This window comes from Neolamprologus multifasciatus, chromosome 12, assembly GCF_963576455.1.
Source record: "Neolamprologus multifasciatus chromosome 12, fNeoMul1.2, whole genome shotgun sequence".
Lineage (NCBI taxonomy): Eukaryota > Metazoa > Chordata > Actinopteri > Cichliformes > Cichlidae > Neolamprologus > Neolamprologus multifasciatus.
The window spans coordinates 34400539-34419506 of NC_140450.1; the positions used below are offsets into that span (position 1 = coordinate 34400539).

At 41.3% G+C, this 18968-nt stretch overlaps 2 protein-coding genes across 3 annotated transcripts; one reads left to right on the forward strand and one right to left on the reverse strand.

The window, feature by feature from the left end:
* Positions 1-356: 356 nt before the first annotated feature.
* Positions 357-4726, forward strand: c12h12orf43 (chromosome 12 C12orf43 homolog). The gene is made up of 6 exons (XM_085179378.1): positions 357-912; positions 1198-1228; positions 3614-3712; positions 3808-3893; positions 3979-4066; positions 4160-4726. The coding sequence occupies exons 1-6, from the start codon at positions 783-785 to the stop codon at positions 4503-4505; spliced, it is 780 nt and encodes a 259-aa protein (XP_085035504.1). The 5' UTR covers positions 357-782; the 3' UTR covers positions 4506-4726.
* On the reverse strand, positions 4545-17710 carry hnf1a (HNF1 homeobox a). 2 transcript variants are annotated; one of them, XM_085179362.1, is made up of 11 exons: positions 17541-17710; positions 10703-11742; positions 9477-9676; positions 9187-9367; positions 8804-9006; positions 8458-8600; positions 8235-8376; positions 7970-8158; positions 7783-7889; positions 7619-7703; positions 4545-5315 (listed from the first exon to the last, which is right to left on the reverse strand). In XM_085179362.1, exons 2-11 carry the CDS (start codon positions 10999-11001, stop codon positions 5185-5187), a joined length of 1680 nt encoding a protein of 559 aa, XP_085035488.1. In that variant the 5' UTR covers positions 11002-11742; positions 17541-17710; the 3' UTR covers positions 4545-5184. The 2 variants fall into 2 exon arrangements, with proteins under 2 accessions (XP_085035488.1, XP_085035489.1); XM_085179363.1 differs by lacking the exon at positions 10703-11742.
* Between the last annotated feature and the right edge of the window lie 1258 nt (positions 17711-18968).

Sequence of the window (18968 nt, forward strand, 5' to 3'; positions counted from 1 at the left end):
TGCACATCACCAAATCAGACACAGCACTGCCCAGTCTCACATATCACAACCTCTCTTGTCAGATTATCACTAATCCATGCTAGATTACTGATGGTGGATATGCTTACTGACATTTCCTGGAGCTTCTCTTTCTGAGTCGTGTTAATTGCACTTGAGAAATTAAAGCAGCAGCTTTGTCTAAATTGCAGTAAACTCTGTATCATGTTGTCGATTTATCCGCTACGTGATACATGATTAAGTTATATGCAACCTGCAGGGTAAAGTGATGTTTTCACATTTGTTCTGAGGTGTGCCAAGACTAGTCTCTCTCTTAGTCTCAATATATGATATATATATATATAATATATGAGTTATAAGGGATGTTGTTTTTCCACCTTGAAACTTGAATATCACATTGTAAGTTTGCTGAACAAAACGCGTACAAGGTGATGTGCTTGTGAGACCTGTCCAAGTTAGACTGACCACGTGTCCTACTTAATGTGGGTCTGCACAGAATTCCCAAATAAACACACCTCATAAAACCCCAAACATGCCATGACCCACTGAATAGTTTTGATAGTGACTCTAGGAAAAAGGAAGAAAACAGGACCCAGAAATGTAACTCTGATTTCCATTTGAAAAGTAATTTGAAAATAATATTTAACCCTGATTTACCACCGTTTCTTAAAACGGAATGAAAGTAGTGATGAGTCTGAGAACGCTTTGGGTTTTTTTTTCTCACCTGGGTAACAAAATACATTACCCAGAATCCTCTGCTGAAAACACAACACTAGTAGCTGCACATGTGTTTCATCATGGCGGCCCCCGCTAAAAAGATGGTTGGGGTTTCGGACGACTCCAGCAGCAGTGACGACGAAGTACTTAAAAGATGTCAGGAGGCGGTTTGGGAGACGAAGGCTGTCAAAAGCAAAGGTTAGTGTTTGCCTCTTCTGTTTGAACCGAGGGGCCGAGCTAGCATACGTGCACCGCTAGTCGTTCCCAACAGGTACCCCGGAGAAGTTTCCACAATATTTATAGTCCATGCATAAAGAGCTGTCGGTCAGTAACATTTTCTAATGACATTTATTTAATTGGTTACAAATAAACATTACAGTAAGACTCTAAGAGCATAGCGCAGCTTTAGCTAGCCCCTGAGCTGCTAAATCAACACAGCTGCAGTGTAGCTCTGTTAAAGACGCTAACTCTCTGTGTTTTAAGATGCGGATGCCAGTGTGAAAGAGTCAAAGCGGTAAGTGTTACCTTTTAAAATAACCATTTACTTCTTTTAGTGTGAAAGTGTGAAAACTGCTTCAATTTTCCAACAGAATACATTGTTGTTCCTTTCACTATTGCACAGGAGGGAAAATGTATGAAAGGTTTAGAGTATTTCCAGATTTGGTTGTTTGACCCACAAAGATGTAACACGCTGTTGTTGTAAAATTAGTTTTTGTAAGCTATGACTATCCATCTGTTCTGCAAATTAATCTCGCATTGCGTAGTAATAATTTGTTGGTTCAAGTTAATGTTTTTAACTCGAACCAACCTTGATTTCTTTATATTTTGCTTAGAATTGTTTAAAGTAGTCTTGAGCAATAGTTCTTCGGGCTTTTCAGAAGGTCTTTCAGTGTTTCTTTGGACATTGGCTACTTTTTCACTCACTTTCAGTTCAGTCATTGTGCCTGATCATTTTCAAAGGAATGTTGTCTTTCCTTGTTTGTTTGTTGAGCCACTTAACACTGATTAACACAACATTGTGTCTTTAGGCACTTTAATAGCAGCCTGTCACAAAAACACATTACTTGTTACCATTTCTTTAGTTGAAACTATGAAAAATCCCCAAGAAAACAGTTTGGCAGACACAAAATAATATTTTTACCCCAACAAAGTGATTACTAAAAAGTAGCGATGCAACGATACCAATTTTTTCAAACCGATACGATACCGATACTTGGATCTGAGTACTTGCCGATACCGAGTACAAAAACCGATACTTCTACCACACACACACACACACACACAAATGCAATGAATTGGAAGACAGGTTTTATTTTATTCTCTGCCGATAATAAATAATATCTTAATAAAAATGACCACAAAAAAATTTCAAGTGAAAAATAAGCACTTCTGTTAAATTATTGCGGAGTCTCCACATTGTAATTTAACAAAATGTCACTGAACTATTGGCACTGTCCCGAGCTTTCAGAATAATAAATAAACACTTTTGGAATAAAAAAAATACAAATTAGGTTTGAGAATAAAATAAACTTTTAAATTATTGCAGAGTGTCCATATTATAAACAAACAAACAAAATAACGAAAGTATTTGGCATTGACGAACGAACTCCCCATCTGCCCGTGGATCATCAGTCCACTATGCTGTTAAACCAAGGACTGACATCGCGCACACACTGCTTGTCTTTACCTCTTTAGAAACTTTTGGCACCATTATCTCCCTGATGTGTGGGCGGCTGGGAATTTCATATCGCAGCTCGAGTATGCTGAGAAGACGGTGCAATCCTATGTTTTCCACGACCAGCATTGGCTGGTCATCCAGAGAAATAAAATGAGTCGAGCCTCTGTTATTTTAACTGCTCGTGGATTTTCTCTTGACATTTTTCTTCGCTTTTCCAAAACCTGAGTTAAAGTTGGCTGTTCCACACTGCTGACATTTTGTTTAGCCTAGCTACAGCAGCCTCCAGTTTCTCTTTTTTATCTGGAGCCGCCAGTCTCACTCGCCTAACCCTGTGCCTGTTTAGCGCGGGATGTCCCCCTAGTGGCCAATCTAAAAAACTACAACAAAAATGACAATCCACCCTCTGATTAATGAAATAAGTTAGTATCGGTTCATGGTATCGGTTAACTTTTACGAGTTAACCGATACCACATTTTACAGTATCGGACCCGATACCAGTATCAGTATCGGTATCGGTGCATCCCTACTAAAAAGTTATTGGCCAAAAACTTGGCATGGTTCAAAGTGTGTCTTTAAAAAATACGAGTCGATGAAACAAATGGAGAACTAAAAATATCTACAACAGATGAACAGTATCTGAAAGTTATGCCCTTAAAAACAGGAAAACGTTTAGCAAAGACCTGACCTGAGAGCATCTGGCCCCTCTGTTGATCCATCTGTTGTTCATGAAGCCTTATAACAAATGATCTCAGTGGAAGTGTGGCTGTCAAGAACCCACGCTAAATTACACAAGAACTGGACTGAAAATCGTTGGCAACAGATCTGATGGAGGGAAGAATCCAAATTTGAATTTTATTGTTCAAATAGTTGTTAATATGTACGGAGGAGGTCAGGAGAGAGGTACAGCAGTGAGTGTCTACACAGAGGATTTGGGGGTTTTGGGCAGTGGTGTTGGGGATCTTGTCAAAATTGGCAATGAAGTAAAACTTGCAGAAACATCCAAAGAGTTTTAAATGTCCTCCAAGAAGCCTGGAGAAATATTCCTGCAGATAACTGAAAGAAAGGGCAGAAAAGAGTTCAGAGTCAGAGGCTCGAAACTTTTGCAAAAGGCTGTAGATCCTTTATCTCAGTAGGCAAGTACAGAGGTATCTGTTTTTTGTTTTGTTTTTTTATGTCAATGTCAGAAATAAACTGAGCTTCATAAAGTTTTTTGTATAACAGTCTCGTTGTCGCTGACCATGAACACGATGGCAACGAGCTCCAGGTCACGCCAGGATTCCAGACGCATGTTGCCAGAAAGTTAGGACACTTTCTTGACAGGTAACGACTCTGACTACAAAAAAAAAAAAAAAAAACCTTTGTTTATAATAATTGATAATCATAAGATTATCTTATTAATTATATTTGCCTGTCAGTTGTATTTCAGAGATAAAGCCTCAAACTTCTTCCTGTTTAGAACCAGCTAAATGTAACAAAGATGAGGAGGAGGAGGAGGATGAAGGTAAAGTTTCTGGCTCTTTAAGAAGATTTTGTTTCTATGGGAACTTGTGTTCATCTCTTTAAACCTGACAGTTTTCTTCTTCTAGGATTTCGTCTGTTTTCTACGTCCGTCCCTGGAAAGAAAGCTGAAGATCCTCCCGCCCCCGTAAGGCGTCGGCCTGCTCCCAGCTCAAGGTTCTTCATCTCCATTAATGTTTTCTTCCTTGTGTTATTGATTCATTTTTATTTCCCTCCGTATGACATTCCTCCTCTCTCTGCCCGTTTCAGCGACAGCGATGATGAGATGGAAATGAGGCTGAAAGAGGCAGCGGTGTCTGTCAAAGATCTGTTGCCCTCGTTGGTGCTCTCATCCCCTTCGATGGAGTCTCCTTGCTCGGTAAAAATGACAAAGACGAAGAAGAAAGATACAGAAGGAGAAGAGAGCCGCATTAAGAAGAAGAAGAAGAAGAAGAATCAGGAGGGTGGGGAACAGGTGGACTCAGATTCTACTCCTGATGCTCAGAGTAATGGTGAGCTCACAAACTCAGAGCAGGAACACATGCAAGTCAAAGTAAAACGGAAAAAGAAGAAGAAGAGGCAAGAAGAAAACGCAGAGGAAGAAGCATTGCACTGATTTTAATTATTTTTAAAAATGACTTTCTGCCACGGGGAATTCAAAGATTTAAAATATTTTTATTCAAAAGCTGGAATTGGTCTTTACTTTGTCATTAATGATGTAAAAAAAAAAAAAAAGTGAAAATATTTCAAAGTGAGTTAAAAAAAGTTTCAGATCCGTTTACATTTTGTTTAAATTCTAAAACATTTACAAATATTTGAATAAAAAAATACACGTCAGTGTTAATCTTCCGTTGATTTTCTTTGTCGAGTGAATTTTCTGTGTGTCCTCGTTTCGGTGACGGTTTGTTGACGTTCGAGTCAAACAGTGTCGTCGCTCAGGTGCAACTCTGGGTTTTCAGCGTTACGAAGGCGACTCGCTTCTTACTTTGGTACATCGTCATGGTAACCTACGCTGCAGACCTCACCTGCTCGTATTTCTGTTACTGTAGTTTTATCTTTTGTAAAATTAGTTGCACTGCTTGTCCACGTTTCTGATTGGTCAGATCTAGATTGGAAAGACCCTGGTATCAAGTTCAAAACAGCTTTCGGGTGACTACTTATTCTGAATGCTGATCTTGGGGTGGATGAAGCCAGTATTTTGGGTATTTTGAACTTGCTTTGTAGTACTGGCCCCAAGCTTACATGGCATACGTCCCGATTCACTCCTGAATCCAGCTGACAGTCAGGAGACTCTTTCACTGTGCTGTGGAAACCATTTGTGCAGGGATGTAGGAGCTGATTTCTGTCGGAGACGGTGAGAGGAGGTGAGATTGATGCCTTTCTGTCGCCTGAGAGGAAGGATACAGCTCGAGGCTCTCGGATGAAACTGTTAATTTAAAAAAGAAAAGAGGCTTCAGATTGTTTGAAAACAGTGTTTGTGTTGGGACATTTGTGAGGATCAGGCTACAAAGACATCTGAGAGTCTATTATCTTTGGTTCTTTTCTGTGAAGGTGTAGAAGGTAAAAGAGTTGCTGATATCAGTCAATTGATGTACACATGATAAGAAGTAAATAATGAAACCTCTCTGATGGACTAGCTAACCACGCTGTTGGCTTATGCGCCGTAGCCAGCCTTGCTCTATGCACCATGTAATGGGTAAATGTCAGCTTTTGTCTTTGTGCAGTGTTTGAACCAGTCGTCTGCTTTCATGGTCTCCTCTCAGCTGCTCCTTTTAGGGGTTTCTACAGCAGATCATATGCCTCCATCTCACCTCTAGCACCCTCCTCTGTCACACCAACCCTTTTTCAGGCCCCTCTTCTGTGGAACAAGCTTCCAGTTTGGATTCAGGAGACAGACACTATCTCTACTTTTAAGATTAGGCTTAAAACTTTCCTTTTTGCTAAAGCATATAGTTAGGGCTGGACCAGGTGACCCTGAATCCTCCCTTAGTTATGCTGCAATAGACGTAGGCTGCCGGGGGATTCCCATGATGCATTGAGTTTTTCCTTTCCAGTCACCTTTCTCACTCACTATGTATTAACAGACCTCTCTGTATTGAATCATATCTGTTATTAACCTCTGTCTCTCTTCCACAGCATGTCTTTATCCTGTCTTCCTTCTCTCACCCCAACCAATCACAGCAGATGGCCCCGCCCCTCCCTGAGCCTGGTTCTGCCGGAGGTTTCTTCCTGTTAAAAGGGAGTTTTTCCTTCCCACTGTCGCCAAAGTGCTGCTCATAGGGGGTCATATGATTGTTGGGTTTTTCTCTGTATCTATGAAGCGCCTTGAGGCGACTTTTGTTGTGATTTGGCGCTATATAAATAAAATTGAATTGAATTCTCTGCACATCCTCCTTCACTACATCCATGAACCTTCTTTGTGCTCTTTGTCTTTTCCTCCTCCCTCGCAGCTCCATCTTCAACATCTAATCAGCGTCTAATCTTGTCCATCCTGCTCACTCCCAATGAAAATCTTAACACCAACTCCACCATCTTCTCCAAAGCATTAGCATCACCCCTTCGATATCCAGCTTCAAACTCGTGAGCCTGTCTGACACTCTTCACATAATCTTCCTTCAGGATCACCCCTAATCCATTTCTCTTCCTGTCTACAGCACGGTCGAACATCTTGAATCCACCTCCAATACTCATGGCCTTGGTTTGCTTCCACCTGAGGCCTGTACTATGAAGCCAGATTTTGGCGTCTGGGTGTTCTGTACTGCATGTGGTTCACTTGTTGCCATGGTAACTTGTGCTTATATCCTTACTGTCATTCCCCATTATTGTATCTGTAACACGCAACACGGTGCTGTGCTACTGGAAACTGAATTTCCCAAAGTAACCCACCCAAGGGATTAATAAAGTTTCATCTAATCTTATGCTGTGAACCTTACCTGGACCACCTGACCAACCAAATCTCCCAAAAATAGCATCCCTATCCCTGGAATCAGGCAGATCTCCATGCATGAACAAGTTCATGGAGCATCAGTAATAATGAATAAATAATATAGATTTTTAGATGCAACTTTATTCCTGTCGGTGCTAAACAATTTTATTTTTCAAGACCTCATATCAAATTTCCACTAAGGTTGAATTCTGTTTTTATATTTAGTCTTTACTCTCAAGCTGCACCCGAAATTGTCAGGAGCCGGTTTTGTTTTGAGTTTCAGTTTCACATTTTTACTGATGCTTTTATTCGCAGCATCTTTTATTCTGCTGGATGAATAAGTTTTAAATGTTCAGCGTGTTAAGCCGTGCCTTATTAAACCCACCGAATGAAGTGCAAACTGCATCACATTGTGACGGGAATGAGAAAGGTATCAAATGGTGATTAAAGCTCTATAAACATAAATACGACTGTTATTAAAAGGATCAGATGAATGCTGCAGAAAATTGATAATCTGCTGATTTATAGCACAAAGCAGTAAAATCAGTCTTAATTCCAGTGAATCATTTTTTGTGGAAGTCATGATTTGTAAAACGCAACTTTCAGATTGCTCAGACGCTGCTGACATCACCCTTTCATATGAACCCTTGATTAACTCGTGGGACCGTTTCTCCTGATTGTCGGTGAATCCAGGTGACGGAGCTCTGGTCTCCTGCAATATATCCAACTTTCCTGTCAACATCATATCATCAATCTATCCATTTATCAGTCCCTACATTTGCATGCTGTTTACATCTCTGTACCTGGTGCAGGTGAGTGTGGTTGCATGTTTAGAGAGTCTTCCTGTAAAGCTGCGTCTTCCTGCTCCTCAGGGTCTATGGTCAGAATCTGCCCGAAACAAAAATCAATGATTTAGGTTTTAAAACTAGATGCTCTGAACAGACTGAGCTCTGGTCTGTCCCGGTACCTGTCTGACAGCAGTGAGGCTGGTCAGGCTGCTGCCGTCTGCGATGACCATGGCCTGCGAGAGCAAACTGGACGGGTGGTACTGGGGCGAATCCGATTTGCTGTACACTGGAACGACAAACGGATGAATGAATCTTTACTCGGGGACGACATGTTGAGCTGTAGTCGTCGTGTTACTGCAGTCTTACTGTGACATGGCAGCTGTGCCATGGTTGCCATGAACGGACTGGCAGCCATGTGACTCTGAATCTGCTGTGGTATTGGCGGCTGGGGAGAGGCGTGAAGCTGCTGCTGGAACGAGATGGGCTGCAAGGTTGTGAAACCGCCTCCCATGTTGTTTATGACAGGCACGGTCTGAGGTTGCGTGGAGGCTAAACCTGTGAAACAGCATTGACGTTGGTCTGAGAATTTTTCCCCTTATTACAAAATGGGAAAAAATTGAACCAATGTTACCAATGAGAAGGGAGGACTCCCCCAGACTCATGACGCTGGGCACTGAGGCCATGATGAGGCTCTGTGAGGATGCAGGTGAGGCAGACAGACTGTGCAGGGAGGTTAGAGTGCTTACTGGGGGTAGTGGCCCACCGCTGGACACCTGAAACCAGAGGATGGCATGTTTAGGGCAGCTGGTAATTTAGCATATTGAACCACGAGGGATCCGGACACGAGCTCTCACCAGCTTGGGGTTATGGGTCTCGAGGAGTGTGTGGCTTGGCTCCAGTTGGACTGGACTCACCATGAGACGCCCCACTCTCTCCCCTCCGCTGCCTCTGGCTGAGCTCACGGCGTCGCATGGGATGTGCTGGCTGTATTTCACACCTGGGGAAACAACAATCATCCAGTCAGTCCCAGAACGTTTCTAAGGTTCGTGGTTTACACACATCACAGCTGACTTTGGGCGATTGCTCCAAGTCTAAATAGAATAAAGGTAAATATGAGCATCCAGCAGCACAACCAGTAGAGTCATGTCTCTAAGCCGTTCTGATTTCCCTCTCAAATTTCCATGCATGATGGGTTATTACCGTGCTCGGGACTGGGTGGAAGGTTGGCGTTGGAGGATGAGGCAGTCTGACTGCAGAAAGGTGTGTCGAGCGCCAGTTTGTGACGAAAAGCCTCCTCTTTCCGACGGTTAGCGAACCAGTTGTACACTCGGACTTCAGTGACCAGGTTAGAGCCGAGGCCAGCAAGCTGGGAGGGAGACACGCCCCTCTGGAGGCATTCTGCCCTGAAAGAGCAAATCAGACTCTCTTTACTACAAGTGTTAATTGTTACAAATCTATAGAAATATATGATCAGATGCCAAGAATTTAGATCAATCATGTTAAAGTTTCTCACATATAGTTTGGGTCTGGATAAGTGTCACAGCAACCGTATAAAAACAAGATAAATTAACACAAAATCTCACCTGTTGCACTCCTCCACCAGCCCCTCTCTTTCCTCCTTGCTCGGGTTCTTCTGTCGTTCGTAGGCGTGGAAGAGGATCTGCAGGGATGCTGGACCCCACTTGAACCTGTTCCTCCGTCCTTTCTTGGTGTCCTCCCCTTGGTCCTTCACAGTCGCAAGGCCATGTTTGGCATTGGTAAATTCTACATTTAAAAAGTTAGCATGGTTTTTTGTTGTTGTTGTTTTTAAACACCTCACATTTTTTCTTTGATTTTTGCACTCTTGGAGCTCCAGCACGGCTTGTGTACTCACGCTGGCTGATCTCGCACTGCTTCTTGACATACCAGGTGTACAGAGCAGCTCTTTTTTGGTTCTTCATGGGCGTGCCTTTGTTGAGGTGTTGGGAGAGGTGAGACTGGTTGAGTCCCGTGGACTCCACCACCTCCCGCTGAGGTAGGTTATGCTGCTGCATGTAGCTTTTTACCATTTTTGCAACATGCCAGGGATCCTCACTGTCAGACAGACAGACACCTGAGCTTAAAAACCACCCACCTTATAGTTTTGTGCATTTTTATTTAGTGGACTTTTCCTTAACAGATACCAGTATATGTAGAAGTGCTAACCAGGCAGTTTGTCACATCAGTAGGGACGTAAAATATGACCACACAGTGGGAAGTAAAGAGAGGTTTGTTGACAAAGAGAGATAAGAGAGAGCACGGGGGAACAAAGTCCAGCCCTTTCAGATCACTGTAAGGGAAAACATGTAAAAGATTTATGAAGCCTATTTTAACACTTCCTAATTATCAAGTTGGAAACGTCATTAAAGACGCACCAAATTATTTTGAAAGTCTCAAACAGCTTCCAAACATTTTGGTAAAGGTATCGGGCAAAAATTAGTTGTTTTTTTTTTTAACAATCCTATTTAGAGAGAGCTTTTCCCCACTTTTTTTAAACATTTAATGTTTATGATATAATCTCCAATGTTTATATGTCTGTTCCATATTTTCAGGATCAGGCCTTAAAACCGAACGGACAAAAATCACTCGTGCGTTGCGCAAACACGGTCTCACATGACCAGCTCTGCTCTATTAATCTTCACCTCAGGCTCTTGGCTTATTTATTAAGAAATGGTCAGGGAATAATGATGAGGGTGGGTAATTAGTAACTAGCAAAGGAGGAACCCTCTTTATATTCGCCCAAGAGCCAGACTGCAGAGAGAGAGTCAGAGAAGCATGGCAAGGAGGGAGGATTTGGTAAAGACATGGGGACAGAGTGCAAGAAGACAATAGGAATAGTGGCGTTAACGGGTAAATGCGTAAAGTGTTGCTTCGACTCTCAAGTGTGTGGTTTGGACACACGGGAGGTAACGCAAAGAGGAGGAGAATCAGAAGCGGTGGCGAGGATGTTGTGAATTTTCAGAATTTATCCGACCGGGTCCTACTGGAAAAGCTGCTGAGTGAGAGTAGCAGTTACCGAGACATTAGGATGACTGTCGCTGTTGCCATTAAGCTTCCAGAGAAGCGCCAGGATCTACTTACTGCAGTAGGTGCTCGACTTCAGTCCTCAGTTTGGACGCCTCCTCTGGAGGGAGCTTCTCCAGTTCTCGGAATATAGGTGGTGGGAAATCCATTTCTCCCTCCTCTGAGCTCTCTCCATCCCCCCTTTCTCCCTTCTCGTTGCCAGCGCTTGCCCTGTTTCGTTCCAGTTCCCCCATGGCTTGGATCAGAACCTCCCGGGACAGTCCAGATTCCAGCAGGGCCCAGATCAGCTGCTCCTGCAGGGCCGTCAAACGACTCGGCCCCGCTTTGGCTGCCTCGGCCCTCTCCTCTACCTCCATTAGTCTTATGTCTTACCTCACTACTGCCTCGCAAACAAACACTGCTCTCATGTGCACTACCACGCTCAAACAACAGCCACACAGCCAGCGCCAGGCCCCATTATTTTATATCTGCAGTCCCTCTTCAGCTCATGAGAAAGTAAACTTTCATTTTCCTTTGCTGAATCCTCCCGATGTGTCCAGAGCTGTCCGGTTTTAGCTTTTCACTTGTTGTTTTTGCTTTCAAAGGTCAATTTTCGTTTAATCTAACCTTCCTCCTGTTCACCCCCTCCTCCTTACGTGCGCCCTGTGAACTTTGTCCCTTCTCCCTCAGTCCTCAGCAGGGACCAAAGTTCATCTTAAAAACAATAAATAAAAATGAGGGGTGTTGCACTGGCAGAGTCCACAGTCTACTTCTCAGAAAACTGATAAGACAGTGGGGGGAAAACATGACTTGGAAAGTTGGGAGCTTTTTACGTATAGCTTTTTCTCACACGGGAAGGACATTTTGGAAAAATAGTTTTGGGCTTTTTTCTTTCTTATTTTTTCTTATTTTTTCTTATTCCATACATTTTATTTGTTAATGCATATGTAAAATAAATAAATAAATAAATAAATAATAATGTACAGATGAGCAGGAGATCAGCTAAGCAGGAACAAAGTTTGATTTGTCTTTTCTGCCAGGAGAGGGCGCTGCTGTGTTATCTTTACATTAGACTTTCAGGAAGTTGCTTCATGTTAGGGGCCTTGGTGGAGTGTTTTCTTGTCTTGAACATGAGTTCAAGACAAGAAAGGACAAAGAACAAGAAAGGAATAAGTTGGCACATTTACTGAAAGAGTGCTTTAAGGTCGTACTCTAACACTGTGCATTTCCCTTTTTTTTTATCAATGTGCAAAAGTTAAACACTTTGGACATCATCGACTACTTGTGACTATTTCACAAATTAAACTTTAAAAAAAGGAGCAAGATTTTCTCTTTTTTTCCCCTTGTTTGAAATATATGTGCTTATTTCTAATCTGATTCCAGCAGCACATCTCAGAAAGAGCTAAAGAAAAGTGCAACAAGAAATTGGACAAGTGTAATGCAAAAAGCCCCAGATGCCTGTTTTAATATCTTACATTTAATTATGTTAGTTAGCAAAATTTCCAAAGAGCACCGCAGTGATGAATCTTGTAGAAGTAAATATGGGAAGGGGTTTTATATCACGTGTGTTTTAACTATGTAATAATCCAACTTACTTTAAACTCTTCAGTGAAATTGGGAAAATCTCTGCATTCTTTGTGCATAAAGACAAAAACTGATGTCGAGTGTCTGTGATTAAAATAGACATAATTATGTAGTGAAAAATCACTGCATGGGCTCAGAAACACTTCTGAAAACCACCGCCAGTGAACACAGTCATCATGCATCCTCAAATAAAAGTTCAACTCTGCCATGCATCTAAAAACAAGACCCAGAAACACTGCTGCCTTCTCTGGGCCTTGCTGCTTTTGAGACAGCCTCAAGCGAAGTGGAAAACCTTCCTGTGGGCTGTGAAATTCAAAACTGAGGAGAGAGACCACCTGGTGTGTTTTCAGCGCGCAGTTCAGTACAGGGAGCGCATGACTGCACATGGCATGAGGTAACCAAGAGCACCTGTGAGGGCACCATTAATGCTGAACGATGTGTACAAATCTACAGCTTTTAGAGCATCAACTGAACCATCGTGATTATTTTAGCGCGACAGTGCAACCCTGCACCTCTGCAGAGTGCTGCTAAACCAGGCTGCTTGCATATTTAGCACATTATGAAATGAAACAAAGAAAACGTGGACGTCAGCTGGAAAGCTGAAATTCTATGCAAAGCATGCAAAACATTTTTTTTAAATAGTAGGTCTATGCAAATGCTGCATTTTGCATTTCTGATATGAATACAATCTTATTGATTTTTGACTATAGATCTGATTCTTTATTGAGTCCCTTATTAATTCTTGATCAGTTTTCTTTGTGGAAATTATAGATGGACAAAGGCTTGGACATCACTGCTGAGTTTGACATCTGTGCGTTGATAAAGAAATTTATATGCTTGGAGAAATATGATTCCAGTATACTGGACAACTTGAAAGTGGTTCACCGTTCCCATCTCTAATGTTTAAACTTTAAACTGTTCGGCTGTTGAATTCGAATAATATTATTGTTTCCATAGATTTGCCTTCTCCCTGTCTCTCCCGCTCTCTCCCTCTCTTTTTTTTTAATCCACCCTCTTGTTTTTTGACAACATAGGTTGGCAGGAAGACTAAGTTGGAACTGAACTGGAAAGGAAAGAGGGCAAACTGAATGGGAGAAAACCTTTGAGAGTTAATGTAGTCTTTTATCTTTCCTCTTTTCTCTTTACACTGTAAAATGCTCACTTTCTCTGCCTGGATCACCTAATACTATTCTCAGGTTCGGCCTATCAGCACCTTTTTGTGTTGAGCTCCTGTTACCCCACCCCACCCTTGGGAAGATGGCATTATACTGTATTTGGAAGGGTAACAGAGCTGCCTCTATCTCCCTGAGACATGCCAGTGACCTGTAATTAAGTCCCATTGTACTATTCAGAGGAAACTCCTCACCAAAACGGACAGAGGGCAGTTGTGTGTGGATTTCCAGCAGCTCAGATACCGCTGTGACTAATACCCCACCACACAAGCTGGGTTTATCAAAAAGGAACACATGCAGCACACATTAGAGCTTGCATTTTCCCTCTCTGGAGAACTCAAAGCTATGTTGATTGGTAATGAGATACAATCCACGCTGTCCATCTCTCATTAGTGAGCCATTGCTCGCTAGCTCTCTCTCTCCCCCTCTGTTTCTGTTTCTGCCTCTGCCTGGCGTTAGCCCCCACCCACCACCAACCCCACCATTCAACCCCATTGATCATGCATGCAGAAATTTAACACACCCCTTAATTCCTGTCCAAATAGCCCCTGTCCCACTTCCAGAGCTTCATCTGTTCATCTGCAGAGGGTAGAGTAGGCCTGTTTGCAGGCAGGACACTGACTGCAGCGCTCAATGAGGATAAACTGTGCTGGAGAGGACAATCGCAAACCTAAATCAGTGTCTGTGTAACATAGGGTGTGTGCTGGGTTGCGCGCTCTGGGCTCAAAGTGTTTCTATAAGGCATGGAAACACTGTGGAGGAATGATCTGGAGGCTGTGTTTTTACTGGTTTTAAAGCAGTTTAGTAGAAACCACCTAGAAACTTTGCTTCAAACCATAACGATTGCATAGGACCGCGTGCATGTATACCTACTGCGAGTCAAAGCTGACATTGTCTTTGTTTGAATTGCTCAGGCTATTGATTGGCCTTAACATTAGTCACCAGGTCACATGTTGAGTCAGTGTTGAGAAGATTAGCCAGAGCTGGCTTTGGTACTAATTAAATACTTAAACCCCAGCACTGAATGAGCACACAGCACACAAACCGCCTGTTATACCCCCGTTGCATAAGCCAGTTTACAGCCTGGAAGGTGCATCAAGATAGACGAACACATTTTTAACTCTACCTGCAAATAAGGACACTGACACACATCACTTTTCCACAGACATATTTGAATCCACAGCTATTAGATGAAGCAAGGACAGGAATACTGTATGGTATTGATTGTATTAATAGCACACAAAGTTAATTTCCTGAAGACAAAAGTATGTACATGTGTTGTTGGACAGATGACATGACTCACAGTGTTCTGGGAGACTTTATTTGAGTCTATCACCTATCATATCTGATGTTTGGACCTTTTTAGAACCAGCTAAACCAGACCGAGAACAGCAGATAAGTTCCTGTGTCTGTAAACTGGAAATTTCGACAAGTCAGTCAAACTTAGCCAGACTGTGACAGGAAGTTGAAACTCTTCCTTCATAATAAAGGATTAACACTCACAAAAAAGCAGGAAGACTAAAGGTCTGCAGTCGAAAACACTTGGTTTACTCTGGTTTGACTGTAACATAACATGGTTGGAGTGTGATACTCCTAAATGAGTGTCTTTATTACTTATTCTGTTATTTCCAAAATACACATCTAGTCTCCAACTATGGTGGTAAATAATTCTGATGCATGAAATTACAGTACACTGAAAAAGTGTTTGCACCCTTCCTGATTTCTTAGCTTTTTGCATATTTGTCACATTTAAATGTTTCAGATCGTCAAACTAATTTTACTTTTAGACAAAGATTATACGAATAAATACAAAATGCAGTTTTTAAATTATGATTTCATTTATTAAGGGGAAAAGTTATACAAACCTACATGGGCCTGTTTGAAAAGGTAATTACCCCCTAAACCTAATAACTGGTTGTGCCACCCTTGGCAGCAAGAACTGCAATCAAGCGTTTCTGATAACTGACAATGAGTCTTTCACATTGCTGTGGACGAATTTTGGCCCGTTCCTCTTTGCAGAATTGTTTCAACTGAACCACATTAGAGGGTTTTCCAACACGAGTCGCATATTTTCTTCACTATATTTCTATTGATTCATCCAAAGTTTATTTTGGGTCATTGTCCTGCTCCATAACCCAAATACACTTCAGCGTCAGGGCACGAACTGACGGCCAGATGTTCTTCCTCAGGATTTTCTGGTAGAGAGCAGAATTCATGGTAACTTCAATTAGTGATCCAGGTCCTGAATCAGCAAAGCAGCCTCAGACCATCACACTACCACCCCCATGATTGGCTGCTCCTATGATCTTTTTCTGAAATGCTGTGTAAGTTTTACACAGTGTTGGGAAGGTTACTTTTAAAATGTATTCCACTACAGATTACAGATTACAGATTACATGCCCCAAAATGTATTCTGTAACGTATTCTGTTACGTTACTCAATGAGAGTAACGTATTCTGAATACTTTGGATTACTTAATATATTATCATGCTGTTTACAACTACGTGAATGTACTATTGCTGTGATTTATTACTGTTACTGAAGGTCCGCGGCTCCGAACCGTAGTAAAGGGACCTCTGGCTAATACGGTGGGTTCTGTGACGGCTCGTAGCTGAAAACTAGCTTTACTTTGTTGTCTGGGTCAAGTTTGCTAGCGAGAGACAGAGAGAGGCGTTGAAAGGCTGCTCCAACAGAACTTATTGTTTTTGGAGGAAAACACGAACACGGTGTACAGTCGAGTCTTAATAGCTTACTTACAACTGGGCTCGTCAGGCTCTCTTCTTGGCTGCAGTGGTTATTATTATATTTACATGCTTCCAGCTCCCGTTTCTGCTCGATGACAGCTCGTACTTTTCCTTTTTCTCCCTCCCTCACTCAAAGACACATAACGTGTATGGCAGTCCATTCTCCCTGCAGCACGGACTACACTGCCTATGATGCTACATTCTTTAGAGCTATACCTGTAGCATTCTGCCTGTTAGCTTAGCACAACAACAACAGGCGCTCTCTCACCCAGGAAACACGCAGAGAGAGAGCGTCACCCTGTAACCATGGCAACCGTAACGCTGCCGCCTGGAACAACAGAACGTAGCTGTCAAACAAAACCCAAACAGTCCTGACCCGCCACAATATGAAACAGGGAAGTACCGCCGTGTAATCCATTTATTTCAACAAAGTAACTGTATTCTAAATACCACCTTTTTAAACGGTAACTGTAACGGAATACAGTTACTCATATTTTGTATTTTAAATACGTAACGGCGGTACATGTATTCCGTTACTCCCCAACACTGGTTTTACAACACATGTAACTGGACTAAAACCTTCCAAAAAGTTCATCTTTTGAGTCATCAATTCACAGAATATTTTCTTCATTCAGCAGGTCTGACAATAATAAGATGTGTGGCTCGTGAAACTGAACTCGGTAGTTAATCACAGTTAATTTATGATTTCGTTTTTCACACAGGACCAGGTAGGTTTGGATAACTTTTTTCCTGTAAGAAATGACATCATCATTTAAAAACTAAATTTTCTATTTACTTCATCAAATATTAAAATTTGTTTTATGATCTGAAAAATGTAAGTGCAACAAATATGTAAAAAACGAATAAGTCATAAAGGGTGGGCGAATACTTTTTCACTACACTGTATTCCAAAATATGAATGTAAGAATTTTTTTAGCACACGCAGTCAGAGTGCAGATTACCTACAACTAAAACACTAATCATGGCTCTGTTAATCAATTTATAGTATTAAAAGGGCACTTTCTTTATTTCCATGGGGCTGTAATTGGCTACCTGGTGACAGAGAAAAATTGCACTAGTTGGATACAATCAGGGGTTATACAGGTAGGGAATATGAGTGTAAGATATTCTTATTAATCACTGACCAGTCCTATTAATTATAATACTTTTAAAAAAAGTAAATAACATTTTGCAATATTAAACTACATGCATACATTTTCCTTTTCTAGCCATGCTGTTATTTTAGCGGCTTTGATATTCTCCTCGAGGCAGCAAGCTTAATTGAGGTGCTTATCTGTATAGGCCAACCTCTTATTAAATGGTATTAAGTAAAAATAGACATGTAGATTATTTAAGCAGAATAACAGAAACAAAATGAAGTCTCCCTGTGAGTTTCTGGCTTATTCCTTCCCCTACCTTTTCATCCAGCCACACCACCTGCTCCATTTGACTGACAGAAGTGGTGCTTGAACTGCAGAGTGGCTTTTGGAGGAACCGGGGCCCCTTTCGATCTGAAACACGTGCGCAACCATTTGCTGATCTTTCAGGGACAAACAGCAAACTGCTTTAATGAAAAGGCACAGTTGTGGGCAATGGGGCTTTAAGGTAAGCTTTCCTTTTTTTTGTGGGTGTGTCAGAAGTGTTACCCCTATCAGGAGCAACCCATATAGTGATAAACCCCACTATCTTTAAAAAGTCAGTCCAGATGGTGAATCAGCGGCCATAGATGCAGGGCTTGCGTAACTTAACACTTTCCTCAGTGCACCAGAGTCTCTATTAAACACATTTTTCAACTTTTGTCTGGGATCCCAGTTGATTTATTGCAAGCTGCTACATTTTTATATAATCTACAACTACAATCAGTCTATACCAGGGGTGTGAAATAAGCCAGAATCATCCTCTAGAAGGTCAAACGTGAGATGTATAGATTCATTTTAAATATCGGATGTCATTTTTGCCCAAAAAAAAATGCTCTCCTGTTCTTGATGTGCTGATGCGATGCATGCATTGCTACATTTAAGGGACTGACCACATGAAAATACAAGCACAGGTGTAATTTTCAAAAAGTGGGTTTAATTTGACCAAAATGTCCAAAAAAACAAAACAATGAAAGTAAGCGTTGCTCAAAAACACTAGTTAACAAAAAACACTAACTCATCAAACTAATCTTCATTGTTTACTAAAATTAATTTAAATGTTTAGCAAAAAGTTTTGTTTTTTAGTTTGTTGTCCAAAAAACTTATTAAGGAACATTGTACATGCATTCAAATTATTGTGCATTTAAACAGTTCTAATATATAATTATTATAATATATAAAATATGTTACTGTCATGTACACAACAAGATAAAATAACATGATATTTACAATCCCCATATATCATTCTCTATTTGTTGTCAATACAAACAAAGGCAGTAAGAAACTGTTTTAAATACCTGTACACAGCATTATTATCACTTTGAAGGAGAGGTCAGAAGTCAAATGTAACATGATATTTTAAATCTTTGTGCAGTACTTTCTATATGTTGACAGTACACACGGGAAGTTATGAGGCTTTTTGTCAGCTTTGAGTTGGCCTTGAACACTAAATTTGAATAAATTGTTAACATGACCTGACTCTAGATCCCTACAATTTTTTATCAGAAATCATTCCAAACTTTTCAAGCTATCCTGTTTCAGACAGAATGATACGCATGCATGCAAATGCTAACCTCTTTGGTGGAGGTAATGAGAACTTCATGCCGTTACAGCAGATGGTTCAGTCCATGTGGGTGGCCTTTGCATTTCAACCATTTCCACCGTGTGCCTCCTCTTTGCTCAGACCAGCAAGGACTGTACTAGCTGA